Source organism: Chelonia mydas, chromosome 11 (genome assembly GCF_015237465.2).
Source record: "Chelonia mydas isolate rCheMyd1 chromosome 11, rCheMyd1.pri.v2, whole genome shotgun sequence".
NCBI lineage: Eukaryota > Metazoa > Chordata > Testudines > Cheloniidae > Chelonia > Chelonia mydas.
In genome coordinates, this window is record NC_051251.2 from 51740653 (window position 1) to 51763026 (window position 22374).

Sequence of the window (22374 nt, forward strand, 5' to 3'; positions counted from 1 at the left end):
AATGAGTGCTATTCCCAACATACACCCCAGTTCCCAGAGCCAGTGCTGCTCCCACACAGATACCCCACCTAACTACCCACCCATACCTAGTGCTGGTACTTCATCTGCACTCACACTGTCCACTGCTCACCCACACCAGTGGTGTTTCCTCCCTCCCTCCACCAACACACTCTATGCTGCTCCTGTGCACATTCTTATACCCAGCCCTGCTGACCCACACACACATATACCCTGATCTCCTTCTAGTATGTCCCATTACCTGCTTCAGTGCTCCCCATTAAGTTTTGAAACATTTTCTAAAGCTCACCCTGACCTAGCATAGGCATCTAATGTAAAAGGACCAAATTCCTCTATCAACCCTCTGCTTCACATCCACTTCACTTCTTTTCCCATCTCTGCCAGATTATACTGATCAATATCCCTTATCACACAACCCACTCTGCAGGTGATGTTTCCCTATCAATCACCTTTAGCACTTCCCCATGAGGAATAGGAATATTTGCAACTGTGGGAGAATCCAGTGCCTTCCCCCATGATTTGTTAAGAACAGGCTTTAAGGGTAAGTTCAGAGGGTTCCTCACTGAGCAACATTAATAGGTCCTGATTCCTGCTGCTACTGAACAGCTGGGGAATAATAGGTAGATCTGCTCTCCTGTGTGGAGAATATATTATGGGGAAACAGCAGCCAGCCAGCCCTGGTTTCCCTAATGGCAAACAGGACTACAAAGGGCCTGGTATGTCTCCCACCTCAGTAGAGAAGTCTTGAAGAAGCCCTTCAAATTGGTTGCAATTCAATTTGAGCACATGATGAATGCTAGCTAAGTGTTGGTATACAGGCTCACGGTCACTGAAAATAGACTTAATTGAAGAAGTTTTAGCTACCTAGCTATACCATTGTCATCACTGTCACAGCTCAAGGGGGAGTTTGAATGCATTGAAGTCTGCATTTACTAAGAGCACAAACGTAGCCCCATCCTCACTGTCATAGGAGTGGTCTCTAAAAGAGGTATAGAGTATGTCTTGTCTTCTGCTTAGATTGTAAGCTTTTTGAGCTGGGGACTATCTTTTTCATTCTGTGTTTGTACAGGACCTAGCATAATGTGGTCCTGCTCTGTGACAGGCTGCTGCAGTCATACAAATAATGAATGCTACTACTATTATGTAAATAGTTAAAAGAAGATGGTGCTCAAGAGTATGCAGAACTTGTGCTCTGCAAATGGCTTCTCATGTACAGCTTGTTAGCACGATGCAGTTCTTTGCATGAAGTCAAAAGCAAAAGTGTTTTTACTGCTTTTATTCAGCATTACTGTGTTTGAACATTATCTCAAAACACAATTCAAACGGGGATCTCTCTGAACTGGCTTTGAGTGTGAATAGGGCTGCACCAGTTTCCAAAATCATATGAGAGACATGGTAGAGGCTAATAGTAAGTACAGGTTTTTTAAAGTGGTTTTGAACATAGTACTGCCCTGTCTAGAAAAGCCAGCTGCAAATGTTTTAACACGTTTGGGGATGGGAGTCTATTTGAACAGAGTTTAAAATGATTTTCAAACATGGTTACATCTTTGGTGAGATTAGGAACTTGGGTGATGATTCTGCAATGAGGTCCATATAGGTGGATCTCTGCTGTCCAGTAGATTCCCATTGATTGCCCATATGGAGATCACTGCAGGACTGGATTTATCCCTCGTGTGCCACCACTCACCTTAAAATAGAAAAAAAATTAAAGTTTAAGGAAAACTTTGGGGGTGATTTATATCTTTGCTCTCTACAGGATGGAATCAGAATTGTATAACTGGGTTCACAGGCCTTACCCTGCCAACAGCTAACAAAGATTCTACTTTAACTCAAATAATATGGGCCTGTGCTTCCAGTGGAGGAAAATGCACTGTTTTATCCCACTGCCACTACGAAGTTCCAAGTAGCCATACAGTCCTGTGTAAAAAGAGCTGTGAAGTCCTAGGTGTCCAGGTATTTGTTACAATAATATAGTAAAAATAATTTAGTAATCACTTTGAGGTCTTCTCAGTGCTGTTCTCTAACATATAAGTGTGAAGGATATACACCAACATTATGTTAACACTTTGAGTGAAAATATTAGTATTAGAGTTTAAAAGTGTGTGAGAGAGATTGCGGGGTAGGTGAAACTGCAGTTCATGACGCGGGGACATATCAACATATGTTGGTGTAGCATGTTGCTAAACTTGTTGTCTTGATCCAACTTCATTTTAAAAACTTACAATAAGATTTGTTTTCCAGGATAAAAATCCACCTCAAAAACACTAAAAGACTCTAGATGGCAGACTTGCTTTTCGTTTCTGAAAATGTCAGTCCCTACTTGCAGTAGCACCATCTATAATAGCATTTCTGTTGCAATTTATTTCTCTGTATGTTTTAAATTCAATTGTAAAAAATTGACTAAAACTTGACATAAAAGAGGATGAAGTAAATTTCTGTAATATGGACTGTTAACAAAATAGGGCCCCACTCCTGCAACTTGTTATGCAAAGACAGACCACTGCACCAGCATGGAGCCCCATTTTCATTTTGCAGGCACCAGGGGTACTGCCCACATGGAATCATTTGCAAGATATCAGGGTCTAGATTTGGCCATAAATTATATTATTATTAAAAATGCAGCCTGTTAATCTATTTTGAGTGTATAAGACATCAATATTCTGCCTCTCAATACAGTACAATTAGAAATAGGCCCAAATCAAAACACCATAACTGAATGCCTCCAAAGTTTGGAGGAGTTCAAGATCTGAACCCAGATCTCCGTCCATGCTTTAAAAATGACTTCTCTGTAAATGGACCAAACTTAAACCTCAAATTGAAACATACCTGAATTATGAGGAGTTTGATATCCAGGTAATATTTTGCACTTATATGACACCTTCCATCTGAGACTCTGTATAGTTTACAGACGTGTATTTAGCCTTACAATATCTCTTTGAGATAGGTAAATGCTATCTGTTGTTATTCCCATTGTACAGCTGAGGAAATATAGACTCAGAGATTGGCTCAAAATTATAGAAATGTGCTGGAGGGGACTTTTGGGAGCTCTCGGAAGCCCATTATTAAAGCAAAGGGGAGGATTGTGTTCAATACAAGGTCACACAGGATGTCTCTGTTAGATCCAGGAGTAGAAGCCCAGGATCTGATTCTTTTCTGACTTACACTGATTTTTACACTAGTGTGACCGGATTGGCTTCAGTACAGTTGAGATTAATACTAGTGTAAATTATGGGATTTTGAGCCCCTGGTCTCCTATCTCCTAATCCTGTGAACTGCTCACAGCTCCACATCGGAATTTTGCACCTTGAACCAGACTGGGTAGGCTATGCAAACAGTGAGGTTCCACAAAGCATTTTCTTATCCATGGTTTCCATTACATTCCATGTAGGTAAAATCCCATGGGAAGCAAGTCCAAGGGGAAAAACAATTGACAACAGTTGGCAGTTTTTCAAAGAGACATTATTAAGGGCACAAGAGCAAACTATCCCACTGCATAGGAAAGATAGGAAGTATGGCAAGAGACCACCCTGGTTTAACCAGGAGGTCTTCAATGATCTAAAACTCAAAAAAGAAACCTACAAAAAGTGGAAACTTGGTCAAATTACAAGGATGACTATAAACAAATAACACAAGTATGTAGGGACAAAATTAGAAAAGCCAAGACACAAAATGAGATCAAACTAGCTAGGGACATAAAAGGAAACAAGAAAACATTCTACAAATACATTGGAAACAAGAGGAAGACCAAGGACAGAGTAGGCCCATTACTCAATGATGGGGGAAAGACAATAACAGAAAATGTGGAAAGGGCAAAGGTGCTTAATGACTTCTTTTTTTCGGTTTTCACCAAGAAGGTTGGTGGCAATTGGACGTCGAACATAGTGAATGACAGTGAAAATGAGGTAGGATCAGAGTCTAAAATACAGAAAGAACAAGTCAAAAATTACTTAGACAAGTTAGGTTTCAGAGTAACAGCCGTGTTAGTCTGTATTCGCAAAAAGAAAAGGAGTACTTGTGGCGCCTTAGACACTAACCAATTTATTTGAGCATAAGCTTTCGTGAGCTACAGCTCACTTCATCGGATGCATAAAGTGGAAAATACAGTGAGGATGTTTTTATACACACAGACCATGAAAAAATGGGTGTTTATCACTACAAAAGGTTTTCTCTCCCCCTTTTCTTTTAGACAAGTTAGATGTCTTCAGATCACCAGGACCTGATGAAATGCATCCTAGAATACTCAAGGAGTTGACTGAGGAGATATCTGAGCCATTAGCAATTATCTTTGAAGAGTCATGGAAGACAGGAGACATTCCAGAAGACTGGAAAAGGGCAAATATAGTGCCCATATATAAAAAGGGAAATAAGAACAACCTGGGGAATTGCAGACCAGTCAGCTTAACTTCTGTACCTGGAAAGATAATGAAGCAAATAGTTAAGCAATCAATTTGCAAACACCTAGAACAGTGGTTCCCAAACTTGTTCTGCCACTTCTGCAGGGAAAGCCTCTGCTGGGCCAAGCCGGTTTGTTTACCTGCCATGTCCACAGGTTTGGCCGATCGCAGCTCCCAGTGGCTGCAGTTCGCTGCTCCAGGCCAATGGGAGCTGCTGGAAGCGGCGCAGGCCGAGGGACTTGCTGGCCACCACTTCCAGCAGCTCCCATTGGCCTGGAGCAGCGAACCGCGGCCAGTGGGACCCGCGATCGGCCGAACCTGCGGACATGGCAGGTAAACAAACTGGCCTGGCCTGGCAGGGACTTTCCCTGCACAAGCGGCGGAACAAGTTTGGGAACCACTGACCTAGAAGATAATAAGGTGATAAATAACAGTCAGCATGGATTTGTCAAGAACAAATCATGTCAAACCAACCTGATAGCTTTCTTTGAGAAGTTAACAAGCCTTGTAGATGTGGGGAAGTGATAGATGTGGTATATCTTGACTTTAGTAAGGCTTTTGATACTGTCACATGACTTTCTCATAACTAAAATAGGGAAATACAACCTAGATGGAGCTACTATAAGGTGGGTGCATAACTGGTTGGAAAATCGTTCCCAGACAGTAGTTATCAGTGGTTCACAGTCATGCTGGAAGGGTATAACGAGTGGGGCTCCGTTGGGATTGGTTCTGGGTCCGGTTCAGTTCAATATCTTCATCAATGATTTAGATAATGGCATAGAGAGTACACTTATGAAGTTTGCAGATGATACCAAGCTGGGAGGGGTTGCAAGTGCTTTGGAGGATAGGATTAAAATTCAAAATGATCTGGACAAACTGGAGAAATGGTCCAAAGTAAATATAATGCAATTCAATAAGGACAAATGCAAAGTACTCCACTTAGGAAGGAACAATCAGTGGCACACATACAAAATGGGAAATGACTTCCTAGGAAGGAGTACTACGGAAAGGGATCTGGGGGTCAGAGTGGATCACAAGCTAAATATGAGTTCACAGAGTAACGCAGTTGCAAAAAAGGCAAACATCATTCTGGGATGTATTAGCAGGAATATTGTAAGCAATCATGAGAAGTAATTCTTCCGCTCTACTCCGCGATGATTAGGCCTCAACGGGAGTATTGTGTCCATTTCTGGGCGCCACATTTCAGGAAAGATGTGGACAAATTGGAGAAAGTCCAGAGAAGAGCAACAAAAATGATTAAAGGTTTAGAAAACCTGACTTATGAGGGAAGATTGAAAAAATTGGGTTTGTTTAGTCCAGAGACGAGAAGACGTGAAGAGGGGACATGATAACAGTTTTCAAGTACATAAAAGGTTGTTACAAGGAGGAGGGAGAAAAATTGTTCTTCTTAACCTCTGAGGATAGTACAAGAAGCAATGGGCTTAAAATGCAGCAAGTGTGGTTTAGGTTGGACATTAGGAAAAACTTCCTAGCTGTCAGAGTGATTAAGCACTGGAATAAATTGCCTAGGGAGGTTGTGGAATCTCCATCATTGGGGATTTTTAAGAGCAGGTTGGACAAAAACTTGTCAGGGATGGTCTAGATCAGCGGTCTCCAAACTGGGGTGCGCGCGATGATCCCAGGGGGTGTGCGGCAGCAGGAGCACCACCGGACGGCACGCCACCATTTTTTTTCTTCGGCGACAGCTCTGCACGTCCACAGCTGGTGTTCCTCTCCGGCGGTGCATCTGCAGCAGGTCTTCCGGTCTTCTTCCGTCGGTGGCACATCTGCGGCAGGTCTTCCGGTCTTCACCCTGGGGGTGCCCAAGCCAAAAAGTTTGGAGACCACTGGTTTAGATAATACTTAGTCCTGCCTTGAGTGCAGGGGACTGGACTAGATGACCTCTCGAGGTCCCTTCCAGTTCTATGATTCTGTGTCTGAGGTGCTGGGACTTGGAGCAGAGAATATGTAGCATGTTTTTCTTGTTTTTACATAGGAAGAAGGTGGAAACAGCAACACCATCAAGGGGACAGGTGTGTGTGTGCAAGGAAAGCCTCTGTGAGGGCAGAGTGACAGAAGAAGCTGGTCTTTGTGAGGCTGTTCTTACATTTTCTCAAAAAAATGTGTTATACCAATACTGGCTTCAGCCCATCTCTAAACACATATAATTGTTCCAGTAGTCTTCCTCCAAAAACACTTTGCAGAGAGGAATGTCAGAGAGAAAATACCTTACAGAGCTGGGTCCACTGACTCCTACAAGCAGAAATAGGAAAAAATACAATGGGGAGGATGGAGTTGTTCAAGAAGGAATACATTGTACTGTAACCCTTTCACCTCTGAATTTATGGGCCAGGTGATACTGTCAGTGGAAGGCGTGTGGGAGAGCCTTAGCAACTGGGAAAAAGGACTGCTGAGGAGGAAGAGTACCCCTAATAGCCAGGTCAGGTATTTACAGTGGGTGGATATTTGGTGAGGGGGAGAGCCATGGCAACCAGAAGGAAGGGCAAGTTGTATTTATCCCACTGAGATGAGGGTTCTGAGAGTCTCATCAGGGTTCTCAAAGTTTGGGAGAAAATGCAATTGTGGGAGGACTCATGTGTAAATGTTTTTCTGCAGAGAAGAATACAGTTCCAGCAGCTAAATGTAACTCCTGGGATTTAGCAGGAGGGCTCCAGCAGCAGCTGGATTCCTGGTATGTCACCTACATACTAATGATTAATAACATACACCTATATATTACCTATATATAACATACACCTATATTTTACTAGCAGTGCTGACCGGAGCCACCAGGATCCGTTTTCGACTGGGTGTTCCGGTTGCTCCTGGCAATCCTACTTGTTAACCTCAACAGAGAGGCCAAGGACTAAAGGCCCAATTCTGCTCCACTGAAGTCAATGGCTAATCGCCCACTGACTTCAGTGGGAGCAGGAGCAGGTCCTAAGTGGACTGTGGAAACTGAACTATTACATTCCCTAAAAGTGACCCTCGCCCAGGGAAGAGTTAAGGGACATTGGGAGACTAGTATGGTAGGGGGAAGCCTTTCCCTGTACTTTAGTAATTCTGTGGCCAGGGAACTGCAGTCTCCAGAGCTTTTAGTCTAACACCTTTCACAAATGTTAAATTCACTTCAATTTTGAAGTCATAGGTGCTTTATTCTGTTTTGGGGTATGGCCTGCAGCAATGAGGAAGCAGTGACTTCTGTCCCGCAGCAAGAATGCGTGAGAGAGAAATAAGTGTGTTTCTCCAAATGTAATCTTCATCCTGTTAGTGGGGAAGGATGGAAGCAAAGGCATTATGAAACTGTTTCTAGTGAAGCTGTTTCCATTGTAGGGCCTCAGAGGAAGCCTTGGGAAATGAGGGGGCGGCTGCATTCTGCAGCGGCTGCAGCTGCTATTATGATTCTGCTGGGATGGAGGCCCAGCAGCAAGGATCTCGGCCCAGTAACATCCATCACTGCACATGCTTCCTCCCACCACCCTGGTGTTACAGGCAGCAATACCCCCCATTGTACCAATCTCTCCATTATTCCCTAGGTTAGATGACATCCTCATCAAACTTTCTCCCACATCACCTAGGGGGTAGGGGTAGTAGCATCTCCCTTGTCACCTTCTCCACCATCTCTCTCTCATCTATATATTGGGATAAGCAGCACCTTCCGTAGCACATCTTTCCTCTTAAGCAGCAGGCAAATGACCTATCCCAAGAGATCTGGCCAGAGGCTGGATCCTGCAAAGTGCTGAGTAGCTCCTGAAGTTGGTTTCAGTGGGAGTTGAGTGTTCAGCACCGTGAAGGATCAGGCCCTAGGAGAATAGGTTGGGCGGATGTGTGTGCAGTGCAATAGCTTTGTGCGGATGAGTGCATGTGCATGTGGGGTGGGCGGTGTTTGCCCTGATGTCTTCCCTTGCTAGAGGATTCCACTCCAACACCCCACCCCACCCCCAGCCTCCAACTCAACTTTAGCAGTGAGCAGTGCTGCAGCAGGCGGACCATCTAAGCCACCCGCTGGAGGAAGAGCACCAGCAGCAATTCTTCTCACCCTTTCTATTCTTTAACCACAGCAAGAAAGAGCTGAAGTGTGGGTGAAAATAGCTGTAAGGGGTGGAGGGGGAGCTTGAGGGGAATGAACTTTCTTAGTCACTAATGAGGCTTATTTTTGGTATTTCTGAAGGGAACGTCCTGTCCTCTTGTTATTTTGTGTGTCCTCAGGTAAGTAGTAGCTCTATATGGATGACATGATTATATTGCTTTTCCCCTCATAGCTCTAGTGAGGGCACTTTGGCAGCCCAGCAGCTATCACTTAGGTTTGTATGCATGACCACTTATGTTGGTATAACATTCAGAGGTGTGAATAAGCCACTCCCCGATCAAGGACCTAAGCACCAGTGTGGACAGGAGAGCTTCTCCCACTGACATAGCTACCGCTTCTCGCGGAGGTGGTTGTATTATGCAAATGGGAGAGCATAGAGCCTCTTCACCAGACATGCTACAGTTGCACAGCTCCGCCACTGTACTGCTTCAATAGACTAGCCCTTAGAGAAGCTTATCCTTAAGAGGGGCCTTCAGGAATCTAGATAGAAAAATACTGAGTTTATTTTGGAGAGTCTGGGTGAGACAAAATGTATCCCTTTATGTGATCCGCTGTCACTGTGTGAGATTCAGGGTGATCTCCATATGTGCATGTGGAAGGGGAGAAGGTTGCTTGTTTTTGATATATTGTGGGTTGGTTATTTAAATTACAGAATATCAGTCCTGACATTCTCCTTCACGTATACCCACTGTACACTTATGTAACTCCACTGGCTTCAGATTTACTGCTGATTTACACTGGCATATGAGAGGTGGAAATCCAGTTCATGAGCTTTACATAGGCTGTTGCCCAAGATTTTGTTGTTGTTGTTGTTGCTGTTTTCCCTAGGATGGAAATGTTTATGCAGTATTGGTATGTGCAAGTAGAATCTGTAAAACTAACAACCAGATTCATGCTGTGAAGTAATATCACAAGACCTTCACCACTTCACAGATAGCACTTCAAAGTCAAAGGAGAAATAGTCTGAGGTACACTGGACTAGATCTTTTAAAATATCCCAGATGTTGGAATATGTATGAGCTCAGTTAGGGCCTGATCCAAACCCACTGAAGTCAAAGGGAGTTGACTTTAATGAATTTTGGATTAGGTCCTCTGCACCTTCTGGGTCCTCGAGACTTTATAAAAAGTATTAGAGTGTATAGAACAGCATAAGTACATAGTTAATCCTGCTAAGTTCAGCAAATGTTTAGCTTAACATTGAGCAGTTAAATAGAAATACATTTTTTAAATCTTAGATTAAAGTTTGTACCGAACTGTGAGAAATGTAAGGCACTATTTTATTCTGAAGAAATACCTTTAAAAGATCATATTATTTTTATCACTTATTATAGTTTTTGTTCTTAAAAGACTGATACAAAAAAGAATGCTATTTAGAAACTGATATAGTTATAGCAGTAGAACCCATAGTGTGGATGTGATTATACTGGAATAAAGGTTACTTTATTAGTATAGTTTATTTTTGCATATTTATAGAAATAAACTATACCGATAAGGAACATTTACACGGCATTAGCTGCATCCAGACTAAGGGGTTGTGCTGCTTAAATTATATTGTTTTCTAAACCAATATAGTTAAATCCTCCTACAAAACCCTCCTTAAAATTCTCATTTTCCATGATGCTGACAAATAACTTGACAATGGTTAGGCTGCTAGTGTGCTGAGACCATTGCCTGTCATGCTGACCAGTATAGTCTCATTGTTTTTTAATACTTCCATATCAGTCTGTCTGAATCTATTTGTTGTTTTAGTCTTGGATTGTAAACTCTTTGGGGCAGGGACTGTCTTTTGTTTGCTGTTTATAGAACATGGAGTCCTGGTCCATTACTCGAGCTCCCAAGCTCTACACGAATACAAATACTATATAATAATAAAATGATATGAAAGCTATGTAAACAGCAGAAAAATACCTTAAAGCCAGTGTAGCCAGTTATTGGAAGATTCCTCAGTGCTAGAGGAATCTTTAGGTGGCATAAAGACACTGTAATAGCTCCTGTGCCATCTCTTCTTGGCCAATGGAATGTGACCATATCACTTTAGGAGCTGTCACAAAATATTAAAGAGACACAGTAGGGGGCAAGACAACAGGTTTATTAAGGGTGTTCATCCCCTTCAGGGGAGTCATTGCCTGCAGCAGTCCCAGTCCGACCAGAAGCAGGTCCTAGATAGAACAGTAAACACAATAACCCTGGGTCAAAAATGGACCACAATAGCCCGGGGTAACAAAGTAAACACAATAGTGGTAGGCCAGACCTACTTTCCTTCAGGGTGGCTCTGGCCTCTAGCAGTCCTGGTTGTACCGCAACCCCAACCAGGCTATCCTTGAGGAGGCTAGCACTAGAGAACTTCTCTTCCTCCTAACTGAGATGGACCTTTTCTTTTAACCATTCCCTCCAAGCCTGACAGCACATGCAGGTGAACCAGGGTGGGACTGACTGAGCTCACAGCAACTCGTTACAAGAAGGGATGGCCACGTCTCTCTTATGCCCTGCTGATTTGTGACTGCCATAATGGCTTCTTGGCGCTTTTGGCAACCAGCATACAATAGAGTTGTCTTCAGACTGCTTTAATTTACCCTGGGGACCGCACCAGTACTAACATGGCTCTAGAATAAGGAATGTAAAGCTGTCTTAAAACCCCTCTTTTGCATCCTCCACCCTTGCGCTGCACCAAGCACTCTTCAGGATATATCCCACAACTTAGTTTTGTATGATCTAGACTATAGGGCTGGCAATTGAAATTTTTGTACAAAAAGTGTTTGCAGCCATTGTGATCCATGAGAAAAATGTGTGCAAAGCAGAGAATGTTATCTAGGTTTTCATGAAGCAGCAAATCATTGATAAAACACAAGCTTTCAGATATGGATGCTTATGAATTACAAATGATTTGCTGATCCATGAACATCACAGGATACCTTTTGTATACCTTATTTTCTAACAAAGGACTCCGTTCTGGAAGGTGCTGAGTGCCTTATGCAAGACACTGAGCATCTTCTGTGAGATATGAGGGTTCACACCAGCTTGCAGAATCAGGCGCAATTTAATTTTATCTATATGGGATATATGGCAGTCTACAAAATTTTATAATATAAATTTACAATAATGCCTTGAATTTGGTGCACCTCAAATTACTGAGTTCAGTGCATCCCTCTGAACCCAGAATTCAATCAATATTTATATTGTTTGCATACTTTCAAATTATTTTGTCAACTCAGTTTAAGACATTGCATTAACAACATTTTATGAACAGTGCTTATTTGGGGCAAACACCAAAAGTAACATAACAGGCAAATATTGAGTTCTGGGGCATTTGGCTCTGATAAAGCAAACAAAATCTAATGATTAAAATTCTTGTTAAGCTTTATTCTCCATTGCCTTGTACTTTGTGCAGTAATTTATGAAGGTGGAAAAATTAGTGGAAAGTGGGTTTTAAATGCTATCAAATTGCAGTGGTTTACACCCACAACAGTAGTATTTTATATCCACTTTGCACAGGTCTTAAAGGCAGTGGAGAATCATGTTCATTAACTTCAATAGGAGCAATATCTGACCCTGCTTTACCACTGTCTGCCTATATTAACGTGAATCATCTTAAAGGAGGAATGGGAAGAATGAGAGATTTGGAGCAGAATCCTCATAATGCTTATCTGTGAATAATTCCTTCCATTGACTAGCCCAGAAACAAAGGAAATGATGTATAAATCTAATTAACATGTTTGCATATAATGCGGCAGAAGTATCAATGGATGGGATTCCATTAGCAAAAGTTAAACAAAGAAAGTAGAAACAAGATCTGAAAAGAAACTAATTGCCTTAAGACTTAAAAAAAATTTTTTGAATGACTTTAGTGTTTAATATTTTAAATATATGCCTCTTATAACTATCCATTAATTCACATGTAACTCGTAATTATAATCTGCTGGAATTACAGGCCCACACTGAGGAAAGAGAAATATACCTAATGTTAAACACATGTAAGTTGACTGACTTCCTTTAGACTATTGCAGATATTTCCCTTTGTCAGTTGCTTTTCTGCAGTATTAAAGGTCTTACTTGTAATTCCATACCACATTTACCACTGGATTAATTCATTTTAAAGGTGTTGTTCATGGCAATCTTTACATACAGAATTTTCAAGCTAAAATTAATCTTACAATATAGCCTTCTCTTGCCAACTACTGTCATTCTGAACTTTTCTTCATATAAAATGAACCAGGACAGGATTGGATGGCTCTGGGGATATATAATGAGCTCCGCAAGCCCAAGTCAGCTGGCACGAACCAGCCATGTGTTTTTCTTTGCTGTGTAGACATATCCTTAGATGCCTAAGGTGCCTGACTCCAGAAGGTTTCCAGCTGTGGATTGCAAGCCGAGCTAAGTACCTCCCTGCAGCCTGGACTTAGGCCTTGCCTACACTACAAAATTAAGTTGATCTAAGTTAGGTCGACATACAGCCATGGCAGTAATTACTGCAGTGGTTCATGTCAACACTACGCCCCCTCTGTTGGCAGTGCGCGTCCCCACTAGAAGCTCTTCCATCGACTTAACTGTGTTGGGCATTGTGGGGCACTGACAACTAGAGTCCCCGCACCCCCTCCGACCTGGGGCTGAAAGCCCGAACTGCCAGCCCCACACAAAGCTCACAGCAACAGGCAATATAAGAAAAGCAGTGTCTACACTGACACTGTGTTGCCCTAACTACATCAACCTCCATAGAGGTGGAGTTATTAGGTCAGTGTAGTGGGTGACTTACACCGGCGGGAGCAATGTTGTAATGTAGATACTTACAGAGTTAGGTTGATGTAAGCCTGTGGAACCTAACAGTGAGAGGGGACACTTAGGACACATCTCTCTCCTCAGCATCTCCCATGGGCTAGCTTAAGGGGCTCCCTGCCTAGCATGATGTCTTTTTTTGCGGATCACATTCTTAGATGTCTATCTCTCCCCATGGATTGTATAGGAAATCTAGGCATCTAAATGAGGGTTTGTGGAGCCCAATTATTTTTCTAGGCACCTGGAAGTTAGGCATTGCGACCCTGAGTATTGCAATATCTAAGTCCCTTTGTGGCTCCATGCTGATGTTTTTACTTCAATTGGAGTTCCATGCACCCAGGTGTTAAAAGATTTGGCCCTAGATTATTATTACCTGAAAGCTTTTTCAATTTGATGGTTTGTTCGTCGGTGAAATTAGTGGGTGGTCTCAGTCTAGTTCCTAATGAACTGGTCACAGAAGTACTGGCAGTAATTAGTATCCTTTTTGATGGCTTCAACAGGCCAAGGATGTAATTAACATAGAAATGGAACAAACCTCTCAGCCCAAGAGATGGTCCTTCTGGATATGGCAGGGCAGTTTGGCTAAATTTGGCAATTAACCTTGTAAAGAGAAATTTTCTATATATGTTCAAAATAGGCATTATAAATTTGGCACATTACACAGGTACTAACGTCACTTAAAATATTTCCATTTGGATTAAACAGGAGTCAGTGCTTGGATCTTTTTCAAAGTCTCTTTGCTTTGCTTTTTTCAATTTTAGAGTACAACTGGAACTGTTTCTTCAAAGAATGTTGCTTAAGGGGAAATATCTTGCTAAATGCCACAAATGATGCAAAGGACAGGGCAGAACAAATTGAAGAATTTAAAAATGATGAAGAAAATAGGTCAGCAGAATAAATAGCACAGTAGAAGCCATTAGAAAGTAAATCTTTACCATCCTTTATCACAGATATCTTCTGTTGTAAGTATAGGGATAAACTGTAGTAATCTCAGCTGTGTGGTAAAAGTAGACAAATATTGACTTTTTAATGGCAACCACTCCATTTACCAACTGTCCACAACTATGTGTAACATGTAACTAGTAACCTTATGGAAAGGATATTTAATGAATTTTGTTACAGAGGAAAAAGCATTCTGTTTAAGCAACACAACCCCTATAGACCAAATCATAACTTCCTACAATCAAACTAATAGGAGGAGAACAGCTTTGAGAGTTTCTGTTGTATATACTATTCAGGGAGGACAGACTTGGGAGCCATTGAAGAGACAAATAATAAATAAATAAAGGAATGAACACATGTCTGAGAGCTATGAACACCTGTGTTTTAATACCAGCTCTGCTAGTCATTCACTGTCTGTGCATAGGAATGTCACTTTACCACTGTCTTTAGTTTCCACGTTTACGATATGGGGAGAAGGATTTCTACCTACATAACAGGGGTGTTGTAAGAATTAATAAGCATTGGTTGAAAGTGTAATGTGCTATGTAAGTAGTTACAGTTGTCAGTTTCATCATGCAAATTAGGTACCATATTTATTATTGAACTAAAAAGTCAAGTATTGTTATAACACGTACGTTCACAATGGACACATAGAAAATGTCTATTTCAGTAGATAGTTTCTTTATAGGTGTGACTGGTAACCCCATCTATTATTAGGGTTGCCTAACATTTCCCATTATAAGACTGTTTTCAGTTTTTATAACTGCCAAACTAATAGTTTGGGATGAAATTTCCATGATAGGTATCTGCCTCAGGCTGAGCTTTTTTTTGCAATTTCAACCAAAAGAGTTCAGTCATTTCTTAGAATAAGGCTAAGGGGAAATACATTGTTTTTCAATGTAAAAAAAAAAGAATTCTGTCAATTTTTTTTTTTTTTGAAAGCTCGTGTGCTCCCATACTTTGGTGCCGGGACTTGAAATTTGGTAGGAAGTTGGTGTTTATGTCAAGGATGTGCCTTTTGCTGTCCCTGTGAACATCTGCCCAGATTTGGTCAAATTACGAGCCTCTGAAAAGTCACAGTTTGTACATGCTCAGTAGAGACTTGCTGGACATTTTAGCAGCTAAAATATCCAAAGATTGCATCCTCATTGAACATGCTTGAGTGTCAGAGCTCCTTGTGCTGAGCAGACATTTTGAACATGCTCCATCCCATCAAAATTTCTATGTGTGACAGAACTGCATGTATGCTATCCCCACAGAGCAATGGAGCATATACCAGCACAGGCTACAAGGATGAAGCTGTCTTTTTTCCTGTAATGACTGCTCCAAGGTGGGGTAAGGTCAGGCACTAGAACTGAGAACAGGGAGCCTGTATCGCCTGTGCTGTCAGTGACATCCTCCCTTTCTCTCTCTCTCCTCCCATTCCACAACGGCACCCAGGCAGCGTGGAGGAGGAAGTCATCCGATTAAAATGCAGAGGGGACAAGTCCCAGACCTAGGCATCGTGGTGGAGGGCTGGGAGTTGACTAGGCCAAGAAGCCTGGGAGGTGGAGACTGGGACTCAAGTCTGGCACAGGGGTGTAGACTTGGATGGGGACTAGCTGGACAAAGAGACTGGGACAAGGAGCCAGAGAAAATGAGGAAATTGAGACTGAATGAGAAGTCCAAAGAACCTTAATTCTGGCATTTTCTAACTTTTAAGTGCTCCACTTTTAACATAGTTTTTTTAGACGTGGTTGGATGTTGGGTTCCAGAGAAGATGTAAAAACCACATGATGTAGACCTTTACACTATACTGTGATACACTGGGGAAATATTTTGACCAAACCTAGTATATAAATAATTACAAAACAAACATGTACATAACACTATTGGGTCACGAGAATGTTTCAAAGGATCATGTGGCAGCTCCTGTAGCTCCTGTCTCACAGGGCTGGTTGGGCTTACCGGCCTGCTCCAGGCAATGCAACCTGTGGAGTCCCAGTGCCACTCAGTTTGGCCCAGCCGTCATGATGATGGGAGTCCGAGTAGGCCAGACTTGAGTGAGTAGCACTGCAATCCTATGAGCCAGGCCACAACTCCACTCTCACAAATTTGTCCAGTCAGGAGGGTGGGGCCAAACTTCAGCGGTGCTACAGTCCTAGAGGTTGCAATGCCCAGCCAGACCTGAGAGGTAAGTGCAGCGAGCCCCATAGCACAGGAGTTGCAGGAGCTGCCATTGTGGCTGCCCAGCACTACGTGTGCTGGGCAGGACCCATCTCCTTCGAGGAAGGAGTGGGGCAGGTTCAGGTTCAGACCAAAACAACCCCAGGGCTTCCAACCCCAGACTATTTACTGGGTCACGACAGGCCATAAATATTTTCAAATGGATCCTGAGCCCAGAAAGGTTGAGAACTGCTGGTTTAGATTATTCAGCATTGCTCTTATCTCCTGGACCTCCAGTTCCACTGCAGTGACTATCAGAAGGATGAATGGAACTGGATGGTCTGGTAAACAGACAAAACCAGAAGAGAGGGGGAAAATGGAGGGAACACCCTCTCTGGGTTCTGCTCTTAGATGTTATTTATCACCTACATCTTCTCTCTGAATAGTTGAAAGGTGTGTATGACTATCAGCCTGATTCAAAGCTCATTGAAGTCAATGCGAAGACTTCCACTGATTTCAGTGGACTTTGGATTTTAAACTGTTATCATTCCTAGGACAAGAGACTAATTCTCTGATATGACTAATCACCAACCAAGTTTATGCTTTGTTGGCAAAGTCTGGAGAAGAAAGTTCTGTGGCAGAAAAAAAAGAGGTTACTTTGCTTCCTGATTCATTTTGGTCCCATGGTTTTTTGTCTTGGGAGCCATGAGAAGCAAGTACAGTATAAACCATGAATCTCTGAATTTCTGCAGAGTACAGTACTACATTATTAATTTTGGACCTGGTCTTCTAAGGTGCTCTGTGTTCTCAGTTCCCACGGGCTTCAATACATTTCAAGACATCTAGCACTTTGCAGAATTGGGCCCTTCAAAGCTAAATTAAAATTTTGTTCAAAACTAAACATATGTTGTTTTTCTTCACACTCAATTTAGTTTCCAGGTTTGGAAAAAAACATTGCTGGGGAGGAATCCAATGAATTCACTAATGAGCTGGGTAAGTATGGGGTTATTATTATCTTCTTCTTGTAACTTTATTCCTGTGTTATTTTGATCCTCATCTTGACACTCTGAAACAAACAGATGTTTTGAAGCTTTCCACTGTAAATACTACAATATGTTAAGTCCCATTACAAATACCTTGTGAACATGGTATATTTTAGGAAACAGGAATGTCAGTGATACAAAATTGCTTCAGAAATGCTGCACACATGAATAATTGATCTCAGACTGGACTGATAGCACTAAAAAGCAAGTATCTCAGGTTTATCATCTATTATTAGTGAATTTAATTTCCAGCTGAAAATGTGAGTAGAGACAAAAATAGTATGGTAAACGTATATTGTAGTATTTATGTCAATTATACATAGACGTTCACATTATCAACTCTTGTTATGACTGGCATATGATAGTCTATACATTCTAAGTGTATAGAAATCTTTAATGAGAATAATTAAATATTAATGTTTCTATCCATCTTCAAAGGTTATAGAAGCATCGCAATCTGTCCATACGTCTTTACCTGGGATGTTTCTTTAAAACTTGAAGAAATAACATGGTGTATTTGGGCCTGATTCTATGCTGATTGAAATTAATGGCAATGCTCCCATTGACTATAATGGAGTAGGATCAAGACAGTATTTCCTAATACAGAGGATGGGGTAGTCTAGGCATGTCCTCATGAGAATGTGTTTCATCAGCGCATCAATGACTTGCCTATTATTTTAATACTAAAATGAAAACTGAATTCAACTTCTAGCGTTATCCAAATTCTAAAATATTAACACACACAAAATATAGATTACATTAAGGTTAAGATGCTCGCTGCAAAATAAAAGCAAATAAACTCAGGGCTAACTGTTAAAGCCCTGACTTACACTATCTAACTCACTTTTCTGTGTTGAGGAATTATAGGGTCCTAACACCACTGCATGTTGTCCTGTATAATGGGGCAAATTCAGCCCTGGTGTAAGGGGGGCATGGCCAAAAAATGAAAAATTTGAGTGCATATATGTAAGCACCTAAATCCATGTTTGGGCACCTAAATGGCCTGACTTTCAAAGATGCTGAACACCTGCAACTCTGATTCAAGTCACAGAGTTCAGTGAATTCCTATGGAAATCACTCTAAAAAATGGCTGGGACCAAGATTTTCAAAAGTAGGAGTCTAAAGTTAAGTTCCAAACTCCATATTTAGTCATGTAAGAAACTGGCCTGACTTTCAAAAGTGCTGAGTTCTTAGAAGCTCTGAATGACTTCAGGGAGAGCTACTTGAAAATCAAGCAACACTTTTAAGTATTTGGTGCCTAACGTTAGACTTTCTAATTTGCAAATATTGGTCATTATTTTTCTTTCACTTTGGTGTTGTCGAATTTCTTTTCAATATTGAATAAAACTGTATTTATTTATCCTCTGACAACAGATGTTAAATTGTGTAAATATGTAATTCTGGACTAATGAAAAGTACTATCTTGTAAGAAATATGCACTTACATGCACAGTAACCTATTGTTTAAACCAAATAACTCAATCTTTTATTTAATTTTTTACGGTGATTTCAGTGGACATTTTGCCTGAATAAGGAATCTAGGATTTAGACCCCTTTCTTACCGAGGGTCTCCATGGTATGCATGTTAATCGGCGACATGATCTTCCATACCTTGCATATCCAACTGTCAGTGAAATAGAGTTTGTGAAGTGGACAGGGGAGGGAAATCTAATTAGTATTGAAAGTAAAGAAGCAGAAAGAAGAATCTAGCATTGTTAAAAAATGATTTCTGAGAAACATTGTTTTATAAGTCTTCCTCTGGTGACAGAAATTCTGTAAACAGTCTCCTTTTATGTTAGTTTTTTGAAGAAAAGATCAAAGTTACAGTTTGCTCAATGAGAGAAAACTGCATAGTTTCTTAGTAAAGTTTTGCTGGTAACATTCTGGCATCAAAGTTACTAGCTGAAGTAGTTCATTAGGATGTTGCATTTACAGACCCACTGGATGCAGTAAAGGAGATAAATATTCCACAAGATATTATGGGTATCTGGGTGGATACTATAGGAGGATAACAAAAGGGAAGAACAAATATAACTGAGGAATTTGTACCCTTGCTAGTATACTGTATCACCATGAACACAATCAATTTTTTCCTGTGTAAATAATTGGTATACACTGGACACGCCAGCCTTTTTCCTATTTAATTGATAAAAACCTTCTATTACCCTTGTGCCCCAATGTATGACTAGATTCACCCCTTTTGTTACTACAGGTATAATTGAACCTATACCATTGTGCCAATGGGAGCCACTGTGCCTCAGGGGGATTCACCCCCTGTGAGAGTAGGCAGTGGTGACATCACTACTCTCCCAGGGGACTCACCCAGGGAAGGATAGCTTTAATTTCTATCTGGGACTCCATAGAAGTTTTCAGCAGCAGAGGATGCCCTAAACAGCACATATCCTGGATGCTCTAGCCCAGCGTTTCTCAAATGTGGCCTCCGTGGCCACATGCGGCCACCAAGGGATTTTCCTGCAAAGCCACAACAGCCTCTTGTGTAGAGATGGGGGAGGGGGCAAAGCAGTGGCCCCTCCCTGCAGCACTCAGGGGTGGGCTTCAGCCTCCCCTGCCCAGTTCAGCCAGAGGCGGCTATAGTCCCCCCATCACCTGGCTGCAGCCACAGGACTCTGGCACCAGGCTTCAGCTGAGGGCCTCCTGACGGGGGGCCTCAGCCCCTCCCTCCCCCCCACCACCCACTTTCAGGTCTTTGGGTTTCAGTCCCCACATAGTAGCAGGGCTCTGCCTGTGGGCTTGGGGCTTCAGCCCACCCCTGGCTCCAGCCATGGGGCTCTGGCTTTGGGCTTCTGCAAGGCCAGTTTTACCAGGCGCTGTGGTCCAGAAGCAAGAAGTGGGGTGAGCCTGGGGTCCGAGGCCATGGAAGGGAGCCCAAGGCAATGGGGGAGAAGCAATGGGGCCCGGGGAGGTAGCGGAGGTCAGGGGCACCAAAATATAACTGTACGTTATTTTTACTACTGAGTTTTTCTAAAGTTAATTAAGTATTTTAGGGAAACAATTGTCAGAGCAGCCACCAACCAGAGTTGGTGGCCACACTGAGGCTGCCAAAAAATGTGTTGTGAGAACCCCATTCTAGCCATGCCCCATCGTTGGCCAGTGCCACTCCTTTTTGAGGATCCACTGGCTGTCACCATGCCAACAGTGGGGCGGTGGTTGCAGGAGGCCACCTCATGCCATTGCAGCATTCTTCCAGCTGGACTTTCCATCCTTGGGGCCAGAAGTCAGTGTATTCACTACTGATGCAGACCCTTTGTATATATATTTAATCATGATTCTAATTGTGTCTTTAATTGTTATAAAATTATTCCATTTTTAGATTCCACTTCCCAGTAAATAAAAGGTTCTACAGATATCTAGCCAAATCAAGGAGTTTTCCCATCTGGGCTTCAGTATGTAACTATTTTAACTGGAGCATATGACATACAAACTGAGATGCCTTTGATGTTAGTCATCAATCAACCATTTGCAGCACAAGATCCAAGGACATTCAGGTGAAAAGGAGAAATATTTTTGTGTTAGTTTTTATTCATCTTGCATTTACAGTTCATAACACACAAATTTCAGTTAAGTATAGCCTAAAACACAAAATATGCATTTATATTTATGAAGTAAACATGTTGTGCTCAATGCTTATTCAGTCCTCACACTAGCAAAAAATCCTAGTGCAGTCAATAGGAAGTTAGGATGAGAAAACTGATGGTCTGATTCTGATCTTCCATCAGTTTTACACTGGTTTAACTCACTTGATTTCAGTTGAGTTATTCCTGCACAAGAATAAGTGATACCAGAACCAAGCACTGAGTGAATTCAGCAGGATTTGGCCCCATGTAAATTCCATAGAGGTTAAAAATTTTGCTGCTCACTAGTGCCACTGTTCTCTTTAAGTCAAATGGAGTTTATTAAACAAAACATATACAAAGATAATACTTCTCTCTGTGTTGTTAGAATGGCTGTGGATGTCAAGGCGTTAGACCCATTAGCTTGGCAGTAATACTGTGTATTGGAGCATGGAAGCTTGGGTGTGAGAGTAACCTTGAATCTCTCTCTTCTTGGCTCAGGAGTACTTGGAACAATGTAGAAGAGATATATACCGGCTTCTGGGGCAGAGAGGTAAAATGATGCTTTTCCATATGCCATGGTGCTTCCTATCACCCATTTTATAGAGCTGTACTAGTGTGTGGCTCAAAAAGAATTGTTTGCCTAAATTCTCGAGGAAGAGACCCAAGATTGGTCCCATCAGAATAAATCTTAGAAATTAAAATTATAGGCTGAAATGCTGGCCCCACTGACGTCAATGGGCGTTTTCCCTGGGAAAAGGATTTCACCCATGGTCTCAACATGCAACTGGTTACAAAAGCCTTTGAGTTGTACAAGGTTTTGCTGATATTTATCTCATTTCAGAAAATTCCACATTCAAGTGGAACTGCTATGCCCTGCATGCTGTGCTGAGATCCTTAGGAGGAGGGAATAGTAGACTTGAAAGAATGCTTAATGAGAAGACAACAAATAGTGCATGATGTGCCACATTTACTATATAATGTAGAAGTTTAAGGGGCCCCTGAAACAGAAAAATGAGCCAATAAAGGTGGGGTTGCAGCTTACAGATCTGAGAAACATTTGGAAAGCTTTAAGTCTTCTGATTAAAAACCTCTGTTTGATCAATATGTTACCATAAATGGCAAATCAACCTAATGTAGATGGTAGAGGACTTTTTCTTATTTCATTTGTTTTAAAGAATGAATTAAATTTAGTTTTATGAATAATTGCCTATGTAGCTTCTAAGGCAAAACCAGATCTCTGTATGATACACAGCTGTAGTGAAACTTGCCCTCAAACCAGTTGCTCAGTAGAGGTGGCCTACTAATAAAGGGAAAGCTGAATAGCCCATAGTACACATGAGAATGCTTTGAGGTAACCCTTTAAGACCAGAGGTTGCCTAATATGCATGGTCTCATACA

At 41.7% G+C, this 22374-nt stretch overlaps 1 protein-coding gene across 1 annotated transcript; it reads left to right on the forward strand.

Moving 5' to 3' along the window:
• The first annotated feature begins 670 nt into the window (after positions 1-670).
• On the forward strand, positions 671-22060 carry INPP1 (inositol polyphosphate-1-phosphatase). Its single transcript, XM_043525564.1, is given in 8 exon segments — positions 671-734; positions 1775-1971; positions 17292-17352; positions 20751-20907; positions 21475-21526; positions 21580-21589; positions 21734-21879; positions 21881-22060. Coding segments are annotated over 8 exon segments (867 nt in total).
• Positions 22061-22374: the final 314 nt, after the last annotated feature.